The sequence below is a fragment of the Magallana gigas genome, chromosome 3, assembly GCF_963853765.1.
Source record: "Magallana gigas chromosome 3, xbMagGiga1.1, whole genome shotgun sequence".
Classification (NCBI taxonomy): domain Eukaryota; kingdom Metazoa; phylum Mollusca; class Bivalvia; order Ostreida; family Ostreidae; genus Magallana; species Magallana gigas.
The window spans coordinates 58,259,503-58,278,763 of NC_088855.1; the positions used below are offsets into that span (position 1 = coordinate 58,259,503).

Here is a 19,261-nt window from a genome sequence, read left to right on the forward strand (position 1 = left end):
AGCCAGTAAGAAACCCAATACACACACATCAAGTTGTAAAGGTCAAGGCTGTTTAGATCCATTGACCTTCAACTTTAGGTGGGGCTTTGAGCTGTGTGTAGTTTTGGGCTGAGTATAGCCAGGTATTGTGGTCACCTGTTTTAGTTCTTAAGCATGCATTTCCTGTTCATGATTCTTGAATCACGCACATAATAAAAGTGTCTTTGACTCGCAAATTCATGATTTTGGAATCACACACACACACATTGAAAGTGTCTTTGACTCGCACAGCAGTGAACGAGTACGGGAGGGGTCTGTGACATTGGAGTCCATGTTTATCTGAGACTGAAGTGTGGTACTTATCAGCCATTCTTATTATTTCTGATGCCCCCTTGTAGAGATAAGTGACCGGGGAGGGAGGTTCCGCAATCCTGTTTAATCCTGTTGTTCCGCGGTAATCTCACTGTGAGGGATTTTGTCACCAATCTTCCCCTTGTAAGCAACTTGTTTGTTTGCTCTGTAGTGATCGAGTCCACGGACCCACAGACTCGGTGTCCACCCCAACAATGGATGACCTGACAGTACCGGCATACTAATAGGGGCCACCAATATTTGATTTGTTACACAGTTTGCATTGTTAACAATGTTGGGAGCGACCAATCTAAATCAATTTCCATGGTTTATTATGGCTGTCCCAAACATATTTATGGTTTTCCTTAAAGCAATTTTTGTACTAAGGGTGCTTGTTAATCAGGATAAAAATTTATGGATCCTTCTGCACTTTTATCTTCCTGATTTACCAGACAGACTGGTTTTTTGTTCTGAAATATCCCTATTGTCAGCAGTATTTTGTACATCTATACAAGAATGCTGGAGGGACAAACTTGTTATTGTGCTAATACATAAAGTCAGACAAGAGCTATGGAGAATTGATTATACTGGAATAGACTGGGCTCACTGGGAACCCATTGATTTCTCCAAGTAAAAGATGTTTATTCAAGGTTGTTTGTTGTTGAATAAATACGGCAAGGACCAAAGAATCGCCCAATCCATTCACTCAGGAATCCTAGTATATACATGTATACAATATGTTAATGTGTTCATTGACCATTCATACTCTTAGTCAAAACGGATTTAGAAGTACATTCAATATTTAATTTTTTTTACAGTTACAAATTCCCCGAAAATATGCTAACTAGTTCTTTAAGAAAAATTTTTTAATCCTCTGATTTGAATTTTAAATTAATTCATCAATTCAAAAGTATTGATGCCAATGATACATTTAAGTTCGGGGATTATTTCATTAGATTTAATTCATGATAAGTATTAATGCTAATAAATTACTACACATGTATCTGTTCTCTGATTTTTGTTTTGGTATATATTCTCCATGCTATATATTGAATATTTCTAAAAATTGTAAGCTAGTTCTATAACAAAATACTGTAGCTAATCTGAGTTCCTTGATCAAAGGTGTTCATAAAATTTTTAGCTGTGTTCAAGTTGATATGAGTTCTTTCAATGCATGTGTTCCATTCTATTTTTAGCAGTGTTCCATTCTATTTTTAGCTGAGTTTATTCTATTTTGAGCAATGTTTTAGCACATGTCAAAGATTACATGTGTTCCATTCTATTTTTAGCTGTGTTCCCAGCATTGGCCAATGATTACATGTGGTTTGTTCTATATTTAATTGTGTTCCATTCTATTTTTAGCTGTGTTTTTCTATTTTTAGCTGTGTTTGTTCTATTTTTAGCTGTGTTCCCAGCACCTGTCCAATGAGCAGAACATCAGTCAGCACTATAAGGCGGTCTGTAAGGCGCTGGTCGCCGAGGCCGAAGAACTCCTCACCTTCCTCAACCGCATCTCCTCCGGCAAGAAGCAGCTCAAGAAGGTCGTACAGGATGAGGACCAGTCAAGGCTCGACGAGCTTCAGAGATCTGACTGGGTACGTAAACTTTAAGATCTGACTGCGTACATTAACTTTAGAGATCCAGCTGCCTTGTAGAAGGTAGACCCAACTGGCTACAAATTCGTACCAGTAGATTTGACTTAGTTCATAAACTTCAGATATCAGTTTAAATTTGTTATGTAAACTGAAGAGATCCAACTGGATAGGTAAACTATAGAGATCAGACTGGGTACGTAAAATTTAGATGTGAGACTGGGTACGTAAACTAAGACATGTAAGATATATGTAAAGGAAACATGTCTCCTGGTAAATGTTGGGAAAGATAAAAGACAAACAAGGAAGTCTTACATCAGGGGAAATTGGCAAAGTCAGTGAGGTATTGACATGCTGTCCTTGTCTGAGGTCGTGTATTGATGTGGTGATGGCACGGTATCAACACACAGCTGACTTCTACACAACTTCTGGCTAATCAAGTAGATCTTGCTCCATCAGCATTATTTTTACTGTCTATGGTTCATGAAGCAGTAATTGCTCACAAAAGCCTAAAGTAGGGGTCACTCAGTCTGGTAATAGCCATATTGATTTCTCCACAAAACGGAGGATTTCATTATCTACATCATAAACAGCGAAATATCGGGACTTAATGAAGGTTGTTCATGGACGTGCAGCAAATAATTGCATAAAATAATTAACCGTATTATGTATATAGGAAGTCCTAGATAATTGTATATGTTCTGAATATGATACACACAAATGTAAAATGTCTGACACAGAAGAGTGTTCATACTGGTTTGAGAGAGTTTGTTTGATTTCTGTAGAAGACCAATATCCCCTGGTAAGATACATGTGAGGGTTACATTAACATCCTAATTAGGATCCACAATTTTTTCACTGCATTTGTTTTGTATTGTAGGCCCGACTGTGGGTTCAGATCATGAAGGAGTTGAGACGAGGGGTCAGATTAAAAGCAGTGGAGCACATCACAACACCCACTGAGTATGAGTTAACTCCCTTTGAAATTCTGCTGGATGACATCAAATCTCGGCGCTACACCCTAAACAAAGTCATGGTAATGCATTGGTTCTCAATCTGTCTTGTCTTTTGTAAAGCATTGCAAAGTCCTAGACATGTGAGCATGACAGCATGGTTATAACTTGCCTATATGAAGAGAAATACATTTGATTCTTTGAGATACCTTATGTTCATGCTTGTACGATCTTTTAACTAAATGTTACCCAGGTTGAATTGTTATTAATTGTGGACTGATGGTTCCTTGCATTGTGTTCAGTAATTTGTGCATTGTAAGCATGGTGTGATAACTTTACAGGTTAATGGCGACATTCCGACCAAGGTGAAGAAAGATGCCCACGCTGTGATCCTGGACTTCATCCGCTCCCGCCCCCCTCTCCATCCTGTAAGTTTATCATTGGTTTATCATTGATCAGCTCTCTCTATCACTGGTCAGCTATGCACCAAAGCCAGGGCAAAGAAGCAAGGCCTAAATAGGTGTTGCATCAATGGTCTACCTAGGGCCAATTAATTTTAGATATGGGCTAGTGCTTGTTGAAGAGCACTTGCCAAATTGGCATGTTATTTCAATGTCTTTAACTTTAATTTTGATCAAGAGTGACTGAAATATACAGTCAGCCTTATATACCAGGTACATTAAATCAACGGCACAGCTTTTTTTGTTGTTGTCCAAGCTGACAATTACCTGTAAATGTTAAAACTCGTTAATCTATGAGTGAATTGGACAGTGATGATAACTGGTGACACCTATCTGACTGTCCAGGTCACTGACCGGTAGATCTTGGTCAGCAGGGCGTTTGATTCTATAGAAGGTCCTTGTTCTTCTCAACACATGACTCATTTATTTGTCGGGCCCTCTATCTCAGTGTATACATAAATTCTAATTGTATGAAACAATAATTAGATGTTTACAAAAAAATTACATTAGTTTACATTTTAATGACTATTACAAAAGAAGTGAAAGATAAATTTTTGTTGCACAATAAATCTTGATTACCCACTTGATAAAAACTTTGAGTGCACCTGGAGTAACATATGCTCCTGTGCTTCTACTTTGTGCTTCCACTCTTTGTATATATTTTATGGACATGTGTTAAGCATGAGTTGGGCTCCGTCTTATCTTGTACAAGATCACAATAGCCGGGATACTCCACACTTCAGCATTGAGTGAGTGTGCATTGTCAGGGTTTGGGAGGGTACCTAGTTTTACCCCTACCCTAGGTCTCCAATAAGTGTAGGACATGTGGACTTCTTCACCAGGAGTGTTAGATAATATGGGCGTGTCTCCTGATCAGGTACCAACTACTTTAGGACATGGAGGTAGTGCATGCCGGCTCTGTCTGTTGTTGTGTGATTTCAGAGTAATTTGTTAAGATGACATGGGGAAGTTTCCTCTCTCTGTAAGCTGCATGTCGCTGTGTCCCACATATAACAATGATGCATGGGGGGAAAGATTGATGGGGGTGTCATACTCGCCGGTAAATTCTCAGTAGCTTGGAACCAAATTTATTCTGACACGAATTCTCTGTTAGTCAGCCATGGAGAATCTTATTAGTTAACACAATGATAAAACCGGCATCAATGAATTAAAAATATTCTGCTTTACTAACAAGCTGTCAATACCAAAGGCAATCATGCATACGGCCTTGAAGTGAAATTTACCTGTGTTACCTGATTTAGATTTGATTGACATGGGTTTTGATGTATTGATACCTAACCTGTGAAAGTGCAGTGACATAGCAGCCCGCGGTGTGTATTGACAAAACACATTCACGGCCCGCTTTGTGTAAGGTCCCAGTTCCAGACCCCTCAGAGTTGTAGGAAATGTTAAACCAATGTCTGGATTCAAAGTTGTAGCTATGAACATTATCTAGTGTTCTCAGTTAAGGTCAGACGACACGTTCCTCTAGCATTTTTTGTTGTATATCCTCGTAATAAAGAGTTCCAATAAAAATTATTATTTTGATAATGATTTTTAAAATGATTAAAATTTACTTGCATATGGATATATGTCTAGATGGCCGAGTGGTTAGAGCCTTGGCCGCTCTCTGCCAGGAGCGCAGGGTCAAGAGGTTGTGAGTTCAAATCCCAGCCCAACATATTGTATTTCGCTTTGCTGTATTACTTATTTATTTTTATATCAGCAATTCAAGTGTATTTTCAACAGGATTATATAGGACATTGCATTCTCTAGTATTTTGCAGAAATGCCTGGTAAGGTACCCTAATTTTTTCCAGAAAGCTTGTCAAAATAGTAGTAAACCATCAACAAATTCCTGGAAAATGTTATATAGAATCGCGGAACGTGTCGTCTGACCTTAAAGATTAAGTTACTGTACTTCAAAACTTCTTTGAGATGGCTGTTTTATGCTGTCATCATACCTTTTATATAGATTTTGTTAGCTGTAAATCCTTGCTTTCCAAGAAATTTTAAAACAGGGCAATATGTCTAGTTTTAATGTTAAAAGAAAATAACTTTTTTGACCAGTTGAAGCTAAACTTTGCTGGAAATTTTTGGTAGCATATTACAAAATAAGTGTATGAATAAGGCTATGATGCTAATATGTATGTAATAAAAGTCTGTAATCATTTTAATTTTCTCTTTTTGAATAGGCAAAGAAGAGGATATTGAATTCCCCACCCAAGGTGGAGCTACAGCCCAGGGAGCAGATCCTACAAGAAATTAGGTCACAGCCCAAACTGAAATCAGTGAGGGAGAGGAGGATAGGTAAGAAAGAATGCAAATTTACTAGTACTCGTTAAATATTGCACATTACGCCACATGTAATGAATTGTTTCCATGAAAGGAAGGATAACTCCTGCTCTCCTTTTAAGGAGAGATAACTCTTGCTATCCATTGTTGTTTTTCAGTTGAGACATCGCGGACCAAGCTGAACAATGAGGACGAGGAGGAGTGTCCCCAACCCGTCCGGAAGGTCATCAAGCCTGACTTCACCCTCTTCCTGGACAGCTTTGATGTAAGTAATTTTTACTGTACCTCTGAGTTTCTAAACAGGTCACAAAATTTACAAAAATGGAGTAAATCTGTATGCCTTTATTATTTGCATATTTCACTTTTGAGCTTCAAAAAGTTTCTAATAGCATTCAATATCATTGTCATATAATTGGATAAATGGTATCGTGTAGATGATTTCTTACATTAACCTCAAGAACCGAGTAGGTGCTCACTATCTGTGTAATGGACGGTGTCTGGAAAAGTTTTTTTTTTTTGACAGGAGTCGGAAAATGACAATGATTCAAGTCTTGGGTCTTCTCAGTCCAGCATCAGCTCCCCGTCCCCCGAGAAAGACAGCGTCCGATGGAGGCGGGCAGGTAAATCACCACTGTGACAGCAGTTACTATAGAATCCTAATTAAACGCATAGAATTAATATCCGTGTAAAATCTCGAGAAGCACATCTTGTGGAATTTAAAATCTGGCTTTTTATTAACAGATGTAAACTAAATGAAACTATGACAAAAATTTGGCTTCGTGATTTTATATTCTTGCGATTTGATGCTAAAAAGTTGAATTGCAGAATTAAGTACTCAGACACGTAAATTAAGGAATCTACAGTACTATATGTGTGAAGCATACATTGAATGTTGTGAAGTATGATATCATAATATCCATTCAGTACTTATCCTCTCGGTGTTGATCATGTTGTGTTGTGTACTATTTGTAGTGGTGAGGGATGTAGCGACCTCTGATCGTCATTGTACCGTGGAACGCCGGCACTCCATCATGGTCTGTGAATCCCCCCAGGTATTTCCCTCCACCCACAGTGTCACTGCACCGCAGCCAGTAGACGCCACTGACAATAAATCGCATGAGTCTCGCGGCAAGCTGAGGCGATCAGCCCCAGTGTCTAAGTCCCGTGCATGTGTGAATGACGTCCGACAGAAAAGACTGTCTCTCCCCCTGCATGGCATTCATGAGGAAGATAGTGTTGAGCAAAAGACTTTGCATGACCCTGCATGTGGTTTTAATTCTGTTTCTGAAGAGAATGAAGTGTGTGAAGAGTATGTGTTTGATAGATCTAAGGGTTTACGCATGCCTATTACGCGATCCCACTATCAGAGTCTCCAGAGATCTGCCACCATCACTGAGTCTGTAGGAGGAACACAGTCTATGTCCAAATCAAAAAGTTCCTCTGGGATCAGGGAGAAGCCTCGTCCCATGGTGAGAGCAAGGAGCAGTGTGGACTTGAAGCCTACAGTTCTAGTCCGCGCTAGAAACGTCCCAAGATCTCAGAGTTCTGACGAAGTCAGTGTGAGACAGAGAGACGGTGAACTGAGTAAACCCGAGTCAAGTGAAGACATGGCTGCAAGACCGAGACCAAAACCTGCCCCCAGGAAGTCCATCAGTAAGGGCAGTCCAGTGTTAGCCAGGCAGAGCGCTCAGCCAGAAACAAAGGAAGAAAGCCCTGAGTCATCCAAGTCAGCTGTGATTTCTGAAGGTGAAAATAAGACCACTTCTAAGAGAGCCTCAAGTGAAGTTGAAGTCAAAGTTAGGAGGAAATCTTCTGAATCTGTGTCTATCAGTGATCTGGAAAATTCAGGTGAGAAAGTTCGAAGGTCATCAAGACATAGTGACAGATCTCCAAGTCGTCGTAGTGATAAATCACCCAGACGACACGCAGCAGAGGGATCTGGAGAGGATTCCTCCAGCAGACGACATCGAGAATCATCGCCATCTAGCAGACGACACAGAGATTCCTCCTCCTCAAGGAAACACCACAGGGAGTCCCAACATGGCAGTGAGTCACCACGACGACACCGGAGGGAGGGAAGGGACGAGAGTAGTCATAGTGAGATTGTTAATTCAGAAGAACAGTCGAGCCACAGGCGGCGACATAGGAGGAGTTCCAACGAGGATGCAGCATCTGAAAACAAAGACAGTGATAAATTCCTGAGACAATCAAAGGACAGGGTTCCACTTCGACGATCTACACGTGTGAGTGAAGATAATCAAAATGAGGAATCTAACACCACTGATAGGAAATCCAAATGTGATAGTGAACTTAGTACTGGCCGGGAATCTCCAAAGCCTGAAGTGAGGGCGAGGAGGTCCCTGCAATTAACTAACAGTGTGGAGGGTGATAACCTTACAGATCCATCAACAACTTCACCTCAACCCGTGGCATCAAGTGAACCAGTTCAGCGGCGTTCACGGCCCCAGACTGTCAGCAGGGCCCAGAGTCACCGCAACTTTTACCGCCACTCTACAGATTTCAGCGGCAGCAGTGCGGTAGTCCCAGAGGTCAGCCTCGCTTCCACGATGACAACCCCGGCCAATAGAGGGATCAACCTCGGGCGCTATCGAAAAGAGGCAGAGGAATTACTGAAACCAATTCACCAAGAAGAAAGGAACCCTGGGATACTAGAGAAGCTGGAGGAGAGGAGTCCGGAGCGTCCTAAGTTTTCCGAGTTGAATGTGTCAGACTTGCTTCATGTAAGTGTCGGCCCTGTGTTTGGGGCTGCCTCTACTAACGGTGTTCCTACTTCAACCTCTCCAGACTCTGACTCGGCTGTGAGTATTAATGCTTGCTATTGACACCTCACTCCTAGAAACACAGATACCTCGACTCTCTGTAATAGACTCAGTCTCATACAGATACCTCGACTCTCTGTAATAGACTCAGTCTCATACAGATACCTTGACTCTCTGTAATAGACTCAGTCTTATACAGATACCTCGACTCTCTGTAATAGACGCAGTCTCATGCCTGTTACTGAAAGTTCTGAAAGACTATTTTGAGTTTCAATTAGTAAATCTGACTTTTTTTTTCTCATGAAATTTGGAGATACTAGTGTTTCTAGGAAGTTTATCAATCAACATTTTCAAACTATGAGCTTTATTATGGATAATAATGTAATGATTCAATCACTAAATAAACAGTTGTCTATTTCCTGAAGTAATGTCTACTGTATGTTTTTATGATAGAAATAACTTGATGAAAAGCCAAAGTTTACATGGAATGTTGATTGGTTTCATTAGTATGTCTGGAAAATAATTTACGTTTAATGAAACTACAAATATCCTGATGTACATATAGAAATACATTGTTTTCTTTGTGGATCAAGTCTAATGTTATAAAATTACCAGTTGTTATTTTCCAGAAGTAAAAGTAAAACTTTGGTTTGTTAAGGGTCAATGAATTTTTTCCCATTTCAGTTAAAAAATTGTCAGGACACAATCAGATTCTTACAATTCATAATGGTAACGGGTTTTTATACGTACAAATTAGATATTTTAATTAACATACCAGTATAGAATATATCCTCTTTTGTTTTGAAAATAGATGTTGTTTACTTGTTGTATTTTTTTAAATAATGAATTCTTAAGTTGTTTTTTTTAGTATAAATTGGCTTTATTTGAATCATTAAAACTTTTTTTTTTTTACTAGTATTACAAATTCTATGATTTTGCTGGGTTTTTTTTTTTAAACATTACTTAAAATGAATTCAAAACAAAAAAACTAAGTGTTTAGTAAAATCTGATCTTGATGTAGTAACCTTTTTTGACGTGATTATTTATTTCGACCTTGATTGACCCAATTATTCATTGACCCTTGCTACATGAACTCACTAGGGTAGAGGCAAATTCTAGGCTCTTCTATTCTTCATCTTTGTAGAAATAGACTTTTGATTAAACACCAGTTGTTAACTCCTAGGATTCTAGTTATTTCATATCTGTGCACATTACCGGCATTTTTCTTAAAACGAGAAAATGATGGCTGAAATATTTATTATTTTAGTACATGCAATCTTATTAGCATGGCAATAATTTGTTTCATATTCAATATTTTACTTTTTATTTATTTTAATTCTATCAGTAGTAAACCAGCTATTAGATTTTTTATGTTCATATATATCTTTTCTAGAAAATATGAAAAATATATTAATTATTTTATTTTATTGTAACTCATTTCTTTTTAAACCATTAAGTATTATTCTCATTAATCGTGACTTCAACCCATTTCTGAATGTCATAAGATTTTGATTTTGATATGATCCTAGCATGGCTTGGGTGTGCACAACCTCTGGTCGTAACACCGTTAACCTACTTATAACGAGATGTTCTTTATTCGGTTTATATTGTAATTTTGTTGTTTTCAATTAATACTCTGGCATCATGATAATTTGAAATTTATATGAAGTCTAATTTATTCACATTCTAATACATGCTGTAATTCTGTAAATTAAGATAAAGTGTGGTTTAATTATAAGACACAAATCTGTGTGATCAATGTGTACAACACTGGGATAAGACTTGATGACAGCAATGATAGAATAACATTGTGATCTTTGTTCAGTTTTTGTCTGGAACTTGAGAGATATAAGAAAAAAAGTCAAATCAAATTAAGTTTGTGAAGGCAATGAAAAATATTTTACATTTGAAATTCAGGATGGAACTAATCCTCTCAGGTTTCAGATATATTCACCAAAAAGTTTGAAGGGTTAAAGTAATGTAAATATGGCGATAAAGACCTCTAACTCCACCTATCACTTGTCTTGCAGTTAATGTAAGTCAGCTATGTATGTCGTTTGTCAATTTATTCAATGAGAATTCATACTTTGATCTTTAACACAGAAGAAGCTAGCCCACCCCATCGAGTGTTTGTCCTTGACTTTAGAGGAGGTCACACACATCAGACAGGTGTTAACGAAGGCAGAGCTAGAGACGCTCATCACGAACCACGAAATGTACAACCTCGTGTCAAAAGGAAAGGTACGTACAGTGGTGGCAGAATAAATCAGTGTTCAATGGGGTCATCATCAATGGGGTCATCATCAATGGTGTCACAACAATAGTGTCATCAACAATGGGGTCATCATCAATGGGGTCACAACAATGGTGTCATCAACAATGGGGTCATCATCAATGGGGTCATCAACAAAGGGGTCATCAACAATGGGGTCATCATCAATGGGGTCACAACAATGGGGTCATCATCAATGGGGTCACAACAATGGGGTCATCATCAATGGGGTCACAACAATGGTGTCATCAACAATGGGGTCATCATCAATGGGGTCACAACAATGGTGTCATCAACAATGGGGTCATCATCAATGGGGTCACAACAATGGGGTCATCATCAATGGGGTCATCAACAATGGGGTCATCATCAATGGGGTCATCATCAATGGGGTCATCAACAATGGGGTCATCAACAATAGGGTCATCAACAATGGTGTCATCAACAATGGGGTCATCATCAATGGGGTCACAACAATGGTGTCATCAACAATGGGGTCATCATCAATGGGGTCACAACAATGGGGTCATCATCAATGGGGTCATCAACAATGGGGTCATCATCAATGGGGTCATCATCAATGGGGTCACAACAATGGGGTCATCATCAATGGGGTCACAATAATGGGGTCATCATCAATGGGGTCACAACAATGGTGTCATCAACAATGGGGTCATCATCAATGGGGTCACAACAATGGTGTCATCAACAATGGGGTCATCATCAATGGGGTCACAACAATGGGGTCATCATCAATGGGGTCATCAACAATGGGGTCATCATCAATGGGGTCATCATCAATGGGGTCATCAACAATGGGGTCATCAACAATGGTGTCATCAACAATAGGGTCATCAACAATGGTGTCATCAACAATGGGGTCATCATCAATGGGGTCACAACAATGGTGTCATCAACAATGAGGTCATCATCAATGGGGTCACAACAATGGGGTCATCATCAATGGGGTCATCAACAATGGGGTCATCATCAATGGGGTCATCATCAATGGTGTCATCAACAATGGGGTCATCATCAATGGGGTCACAACAATGGTGTCATCAACAATGGGGTCATCATCAATGGGGTCACAACAATGGGGTCATCATCAATGGGGTCATCAACAATGGGGTCATCATCAATGGGGTCATCATCAATGGGGTCATCAACAATGGTGTCATCAACAATAGGGTCATCAACAATGGTGTCATCAACAATGGGGTCATCAACAATGGTGTCATCAACAATAGGGTCATCAACAATGGTGTCATCAACAATGGGGTCATCAACAATGGGGTCATCATCAATGGGGTCATCAACAAAGCTAACAGAATCGTCAAACCCTGACTTAATCAGCGTCATTTTATTCATGATACTTGGCTCAGAGTTGTTTGTTTATTTTTTGAACAGGTGTGCTTTACCTGTAAATTGGTCAAGTTCTCTATGTTTGGTCAATGGGGGACTCGATGCAAGATCTGTAAACGCAACGTTTGCAACAACTGTCTCAGAAAGGTAAAGACATTCAAATGTATATGGAAACAGTCAGTATGTATGAATATCTTTATACAGTCTATTAGACCTGAACTTGATGAGCATTTATTTGGTGTATTTCAGATGAACATTCCCACGGAACACTTCCAGAATATTCCAGTTCACACACTGAGCCCAATACCCCTCAGTCCCGAAACCCTGGATCTTCTCAAAGTCTACGAAAGGTAACACTGCAATATCAAGAGCAGTCAGATAATCATATTTACCTCTTGTACCCTATGTTTTTTTAATAAAACTGATATTTTTACACCATTCTGAATACTCTTTGTTTATTATTTCCTCACAAGTGAATGAACATGACATTGGATCCATTTTCTGACTTACAGGACTGGGTCTGTACCCCACACTCCTTCATCAGAACGGAAGACCCAGCAAGTCCTGGAGGAACCTGCCGCAAGGCGGACATCCTTACAGAGATCCCACACCATAGGATCGGGGTCAGCCCCCACCCTCCCCAACAAAAACTTACTGCGGGGCCCCCAGATGAGTGTGTGCTGTGACTGCAAGACCATGATAATGGAGATCATCCGGGCCAGTCGCACGTCCATCGCTCTCATCCACAAAGGACAGGAAGCTCAGCCCTCCCCAACCAAGGAGGAGGAGAAAGGGGAGGGGCTTAACCTGTCGACGCTGTCACTCAACATCAAACAGTTCTTCAACAAGTGATAAGACAGAAATCTTCTGATAATCATCCGTGCAATCTTTTCCTTATGATCTATATTCTATTTGTTTTAAAATAGCATTTTTTTTTTGTCCATTCATTTTTACACTTATTCAATTAATAATGAAATAGAACAAAAGTCTTCCCAATATAAAGGTTTCTTTTATTTTTAATGGTAATGTTGAATGCAATCTGAACAACTGAAGTATATTCGTTGTTAAAATTCATGCAGAATCCACATTGAAATTATCAAACGGTCTCATGTTTTGGTCAAATAAAAGATGATTTTGTCAAATGAATTTAATTAAGACTTCGAAAGGTCTACCACACAGATATGGAGTTAAAATTAACAGCAGATCATCCACAGAAGATAATTCTCTTATAACACTTTCTAATCATTTTGTCATCATATTGATCGAGATGTGCCATGTTGTGTGGTATTCCCCAGATCTATTTATAGCTGTGATCTACCTCTCACTCTCTTCACCAATGAAAGACTACTCGCCGTCTGGATAATTTTGACGGTCCATATATGGAGTATATTTTATTACATTATAAAACAACAGCCAATCAGTGATTGTAGCTTAATTGAACTAATTGATATGCACTTGTTGTCATGTATATTACACAAAAGCTTCTTGTTTTTATATGTACTGATAGTATTTATTGTGAGAGGAACGTTTGAACTGGATGTGATAGTGATGTAAACATGTCTGATTGTGATAGTGATGTAAATATGTGTCATGTTTGATGGTTAGATGATGTGCCAAGAACAGTTGACAGAGTTTACAAAGTATCATTAATGTAATGATGTTAAGTTAAGTCAGAAAAGTTTGCATTGAATCTGATAATGATGCCATCTTTGTTTAGTTGGTGTCATGTTTACATATTATAAACAAGGTGACAGCTGAAGGTCTTAATCTCATTTTTTAATGGAAAACTTATTCACAGACAAGATTTTTTTAAATGTTCAAAGGACCGAAAGAACAAATCAAACCAACCGCAATTAGCAAACTAATGTCCCTTGTATGCATAATCTAATTGTCGTATTGTCTCAGCCAAATTATACATTAATCAAAATTTTATTCAGAAAACATAATTTTTCTTTTGAAATTTTCATGTACATATTTACTAACAAAAGCTTTACCAAAAGATTCCATCCATGTTTTTTAAGATCTGCATTGTGCATTTAGTGTAGATACTGGCATTTAATTTGTAATTTATGCACATATATTGGCTTTAAAGCATATATCAGTTCTTACCAATCCCTCTACTATGCTGTATGAACAAAGTGACTTCAGATTGACACATTAATTTTCATTCAAACTGCAATATCGGAGGGTTTCCTCTTGACGTTTCCGGCTGATGTTAATATTATGCAATGATTTCAGCAAACCAATGTAAATCATGTTTTAAACCTTTGTATATTAAACTGTTTTAAAACACTTCAGTGATGTTGCTTGTTTTGTATCCCCCCCTCCTATATGAAGATTATTACTGCTTCCTTCATTTTAAATGGCAAGATAAATGTATCTAGTACCTGGACCTGTTTTGTGAACAGAGTTGAGTATGGGATTGGAGAGGGTAGGTAGGCAAGACAGTGATCAAATCAATAACAATTCCAGGAACAAACTTTAGAGTGGACACATCCCTGTTACACAGACAATATAGTTTAAATTCTGTATATTATATTAAATTTTTTTAAAAACAGAGGATTGAGTTGACTTTAAAAAAATTCATATAAATCAGTCCATTTTGCATATACATCGTCTTAGAAACCTTAGACATTTTGGTAAAGTATGATGTCACAGTGGTCTCGCATAGATGACATTCAATGCATATTACTTAGTTTTGCATTGATTTAAAGTTAACTTTATATACATGCTCATCAATAAAAACAGAGATTGATTAAAGTACACCGGCGATATTATTGGCTGGTCTCTGTAAATTAAGTTACTTCCCTTGGTAGGCATCTTCGCTAGCCAAGGGTTTTCGGTCCACTTTGCTCATCTTCGCTAGCCAAGGGTTTTCGGTCCACTTTGCTCCCGTTTATGGGGAGCAAAGTGGACCGAAAACCCTTGGCTAGCGAAGATGCTTGGTAGGAGATATGATGGAATACTACCAGTTTGTGTGCAGTTGTACAGATATTTACATTTTCCAGTGTCTTTGCCTGTGATAACACTACGTATCATTTTTGTACTATATAACCCATAAAACAAATGACGCCAAATATTGAGCCAGCGGGGTTTATTTATTGATATTTATGAATAAATATTTAATTGTACGATGGCTTAAAATTATATAAATATAAGTAATAAGGAATCATTCTTTGAATATTATGAGGTGATAATTTCAGTCGGGCGTGATCAAATCTATCATAATTTAAAGCCCTTCGTGCTTTATTGGATTTGATCACGCTCCGACCAAAATTATCACCTCATAATATACTCAAAGAATGTTTCCTTATTCCTTATATACATATAAAATACACAGGTGTGTATTGGAGGATTTTTCAATATACATTGGAAATAAGAAGCTGAAAGAAATAAGACAAGAATAATGAGTCAAATTTATTGATTTCTAAAATCAACCATAAAAGAGAGAAAATTTTATAACAAAGGTATAAGAAAATATTCAAAATAACAATAATAATGATTGTGTATAGATGGCATGCACCACAGAGCCTATATTTGGCTAGATAGTCTGTTTGGAATGATTGCTATCACCACAAATACAACCAGAACTCGAAGCCCTATGTAAAATAACCAAATCAACTCAATGGGCAGTACATCATGTGATCATTGCATACATGTAACTGCTGGACAAAGGTTTTTATTGCAAATCAATTAAACATCAATATTTGCTTCTTTTCTGCAAAAATTCAAAACACAAATTTTTTATAAAAGATAATTATTAACAGAAAAAAAAATCACACCAAAAAATAAAAGCTTGTATGTCATTTGTATTTGCTAGCCTAAGGTATTGTTTCATACAGACACAGAAAACGATTTTTGTTCAAAAATTACAAAGTGAAAATTAAAAAAATTAATGCTTCTAAATAATTTCTGAGGACTGGTCAGAAACTTCTGTGTATGTTTGTCACTCAGTGACCATGATTTAATTTACAAACATTAATCTTCAGTTAAATCAATCCATACATACATAATGATACAGTAATTAGCTAGGCTTGTGATTATAACTCTACGATCGACATCTTTACAGCACTAATTAACATATATAGCATGTTCTGCTCATTCATAAAACAAATATTGCACAGGGTTAACTCCGACTCGACAATCCCTCCACGTCACAGTCTCAGACTCTTAGGTTTGTTTATTATTTCACAATACTATTAGATTGACACATGTTCAAGTTAATATACTACATGTATTAGATTCGGTTCAAGTTCATTAAAATAAACAAAATTGTAATATAGATATCATATATCAAATTGTTCACTTCGATTAACTATAATCTATCATCATGAAATTTAAGCAAGAACATTTTTGCACTTTATTTTTTTAATTCGCCCCATTCCTCAGTAAGCAAATCTAAAACAGTGATTCTTCTAGTTGTAATGGGGTGGAAATAGCACTAAAACATATCAAAAATTCATTCAAATTAATAATTATATTCAACTGACGTATCCCGCAATTGATCCCTAACAAGGGCACCTCTGTATATTACGGTAATGCTTGTCAAAGAGACCCCTCTATATGGAAAGAAACCATGCCAGTCCAGATAAAACACCCCTCCCTTTCTTTCTAAAAGACACATGGATTGCTTCCTTTGGTCAGTGAGGATGATATGTCGGCAGACTCGTATGACCCCCTCACGTGGCCGCCTTGATCATCTTTTTGTTCCGAGCCTCGCGATGTCGCGCCTGGACCTGCAGAAAGTGCTGATGAAGCTCCTTGAAGTTGATTTTGGAGACAAGAGGCCGCGGGTCTTTGCTGGACTGAGGTCTGTGTAACAGTAAAAGGTAAATGTGGTTAATCACCTGATATAACATTCACCCAATGGCATTCAAAAAATCAGCTCCTCTTATCACCTCATGCCAAGTATGAAAATCCAGAACAACACATTAATTATTGTTCAATTATCCCCATCAAAAATACAATGATTGAATAAAATGAAAAAAGTGAAAAAAAATTAATATAGAGTTCACTGATAGACTGACCTTAACTGTGTTTTACAATAGATTCGCGGATTAATGAGCATGATACAGTAAAACATAGAGTGGGTGCTATTTAAGCAGACATTGGGACATACTTTTCTTTCATGGCTAGAAGCTGGTAATGGGGTATACAGTCCAGACGGAATCGAAGAAGTTTGAACGCCTCGGACTGTGGCAGCAGCATTAACAGGCCGTACAGGGAACGGATCAGGTCCTGGTTGTGTTGGACGTCAAACAGCTGCAGGCGTAAATCTGTGGCAGAACAGAATTAATTATTATCAAATAATGCTCAGATTAAATCTATCTCAGAAAACAGCATCATTCAGTATGAACTATAGGCAAAAATATGTGTCAGTGTATGACAGCATTAAACAGGAAGCATAATTCTGTGTCAGAGTTTTGCAGCATTGATTATGTCAACATCCAACAATTCTAGGCATAAATATGTGTCAAAGTATAGAAGCATTAATTATCAGGTGTTTTTTGTGTCAGGATTTCAGGATAAGGCAACATTATATAAGACCATGCTAAATGGAAAGGTCTTTGTTTAAATTTGACTGCTTTACGCATAATGACAATTAGGAAACTTAATATGAAACATAATGTTAGTCAATTCTTGCCCAAGTATTGCAAACACAGTCATACAAACAAATTTAATTTATCTTCATGTAATAATAAGGTGACTTACATGCAAATATGGGAGATTCAATGAGTTGCACTAGTTTGTCTATTTCCTTTAGAAAGTCCACCGTGATTTCTAGATCCCCACTGAGGACTGTGTTAAGGAGAGATCAAACAAAAAAACACAATTTTTTACCTGGGTGTCTAAATGTTACATGTATTGACATTTACAATTAGTTTTTCAACACCACTTGGACAAGAAAACAAATCATAAGAATTTAAAATGGCTGTTGATTTCATTCAGAGTTGAGACTAAGGATACAAGGTCTGTAGAAGGTCGCTGGCATGGTGATAGTTCTGGGTCAAATAACAGAGGGAGATGGTTGCTATGGGACTGTGACACCAGGACTTGTAGAGACAGCAGAACAGAGCACAGCTCCCCTGTAAAACACAGGAAATTTTATTTCTGTCTTCTATGACAGTTGGTTATAGATAATTGCAGAGTAAGTATATAGTAAGTGGTCAACTTATTCCACTATACAAATGATATAACAGAATAATTTTCATTATATATTCTATATTAATCATAAACATATTATTTGATAAAACAACCACTAGTGTCACCTTCTAACATAGATATCTGCAAGGAGAGGTAGATGGAAAAAATTGAAATAAATGTTTTTCAGAGGTAATGTATCTTCCGACAGAAATATCTATGTGTATATATGAGAGAAATATATATATAATCTTTATGAGAGAAATTACATAAAGCAGACCAACAGATTTCATTTGAAAACCTGTCCCTGATCTGGCATTGAAAAAAAAGCTTCATCAGATGAGGACAAACCTGAGTGTCAAGGTTCTTGAGTTGAGTCCTGAGTTCAAACAACTCGGCGGAGGTTAACAGAATGGTGTTCAGGGTCTGGACTAACTTACAGGCGAAGCCGACGTCCCCTTCGTCCACGATGATCTGGGAGAACGACTTAAAGATGGCCCCCGCCATCAGGAGCTGACAAAATTGTCTGCAAATCAGAAGCAAGGAACTAAAGAGGTTGTCGTTTTGATAGCAATTTGAATTTTGGTGTCTGACATGCAATAAAATTTAATAACTGAACTATATAAGCTTTCTCTAAGCATTGATTAAATTTTGAGTTTATTTTATGTGAGAAACTGAAACATTTGTATAAATGATAAATGTATCAACATTTAGTCCTAACACTGATGGAAATATTACTAATCACAGTTAAAACTGTAACACATGCACCATTTTCTTTGTTTGTTTTTTATCCACAAGAAAAGTAATACCGTATGGATTTAATAATATAAAATACTACAAAAAATAATCTTTAACCAGAAACTTCTTTAGTCTTTTGATGAATAATTCACTCAAGAGGCCACTTTAGCAAATTCATACGAAAGCCGAATAGGGCCACATAAAAAAATATTTTTATCTCGTAATTACGAGAAAAGATCTCGTTATTACGAGTTAATTATCTCGTTATTACGAGAAAAGATCTCGTAATAACGAGAAAAGATCTCGTTATTACGAGTTAATTATCTCGTTATTAC

At 37.5% G+C, this 19,261-nt stretch overlaps 2 protein-coding genes across 5 annotated transcripts in view; one reads left to right on the top strand and one right to left on the bottom strand.

Annotated features, from left to right (window-relative positions):
• The window catches only part of LOC105336552 (serine/arginine repetitive matrix protein 2), a 29,286-nt gene extending 14,942 nt beyond the window's left edge, over positions 1 to 14,344 (top strand). Inside the window, exons 4-15 of one of the 4 annotated variants that reach the window (XM_066080611.1) lie at positions 1,734 to 1,925; positions 2,803 to 2,958; positions 3,217 to 3,303; positions 5,531 to 5,645; positions 5,789 to 5,895; positions 6,154 to 6,250; positions 6,603 to 8,449; positions 9,095 to 9,139; positions 10,514 to 10,651; positions 12,093 to 12,194; positions 12,297 to 12,397; positions 12,560 to 14,344. In XM_066080611.1, coding sequence (XP_065936683.1) covers positions 1,734 to 1,925; positions 2,803 to 2,958; positions 3,217 to 3,303; positions 5,531 to 5,645; positions 5,789 to 5,895; positions 6,154 to 6,250; positions 6,603 to 8,449; positions 9,095 to 9,139; positions 10,514 to 10,651; positions 12,093 to 12,194; positions 12,297 to 12,397; positions 12,560 to 12,899 — 3,327 coding nt within the window. In that variant the 3' untranslated portion in view covers positions 12,900 to 14,344. The remainder of the gene's footprint in view (positions 1 to 1,733; positions 1,926 to 2,802; positions 2,959 to 3,216; positions 3,304 to 5,530; positions 5,646 to 5,788; positions 5,896 to 6,153; positions 6,251 to 6,602; positions 8,450 to 9,094; positions 9,140 to 10,513; positions 10,652 to 12,092; positions 12,195 to 12,296; positions 12,398 to 12,559) is intronic. The other 3 variants (XM_066080613.1, XM_066080612.1, XM_066080614.1) reach the window with 3 other exon arrangements.
• A 2,152-nt stretch (positions 14,345 to 16,496) lies between these two features.
• LOC105336553 (protein VAC14 homolog) overlaps positions 16,497 to 19,261 on the bottom strand; it is a 34,256-nt gene continuing 31,491 nt past the window's right edge. The window contains exons 12-16 of the mRNA XM_066080616.1: positions 18,540 to 18,714; positions 18,015 to 18,133; positions 17,760 to 17,839; positions 17,167 to 17,323; positions 16,497 to 16,859 (exon numbers count right to left, since the gene is read on the bottom strand). Of these exons, the coding sequence (XP_065936688.1) occupies positions 16,727 to 16,859; positions 17,167 to 17,323; positions 17,760 to 17,839; positions 18,015 to 18,133; positions 18,540 to 18,714 (664 nt within the window). The 3' untranslated portion in view covers positions 16,497 to 16,726. The remainder of the gene's footprint in view (positions 16,860 to 17,166; positions 17,324 to 17,759; positions 17,840 to 18,014; positions 18,134 to 18,539; positions 18,715 to 19,261) is intronic.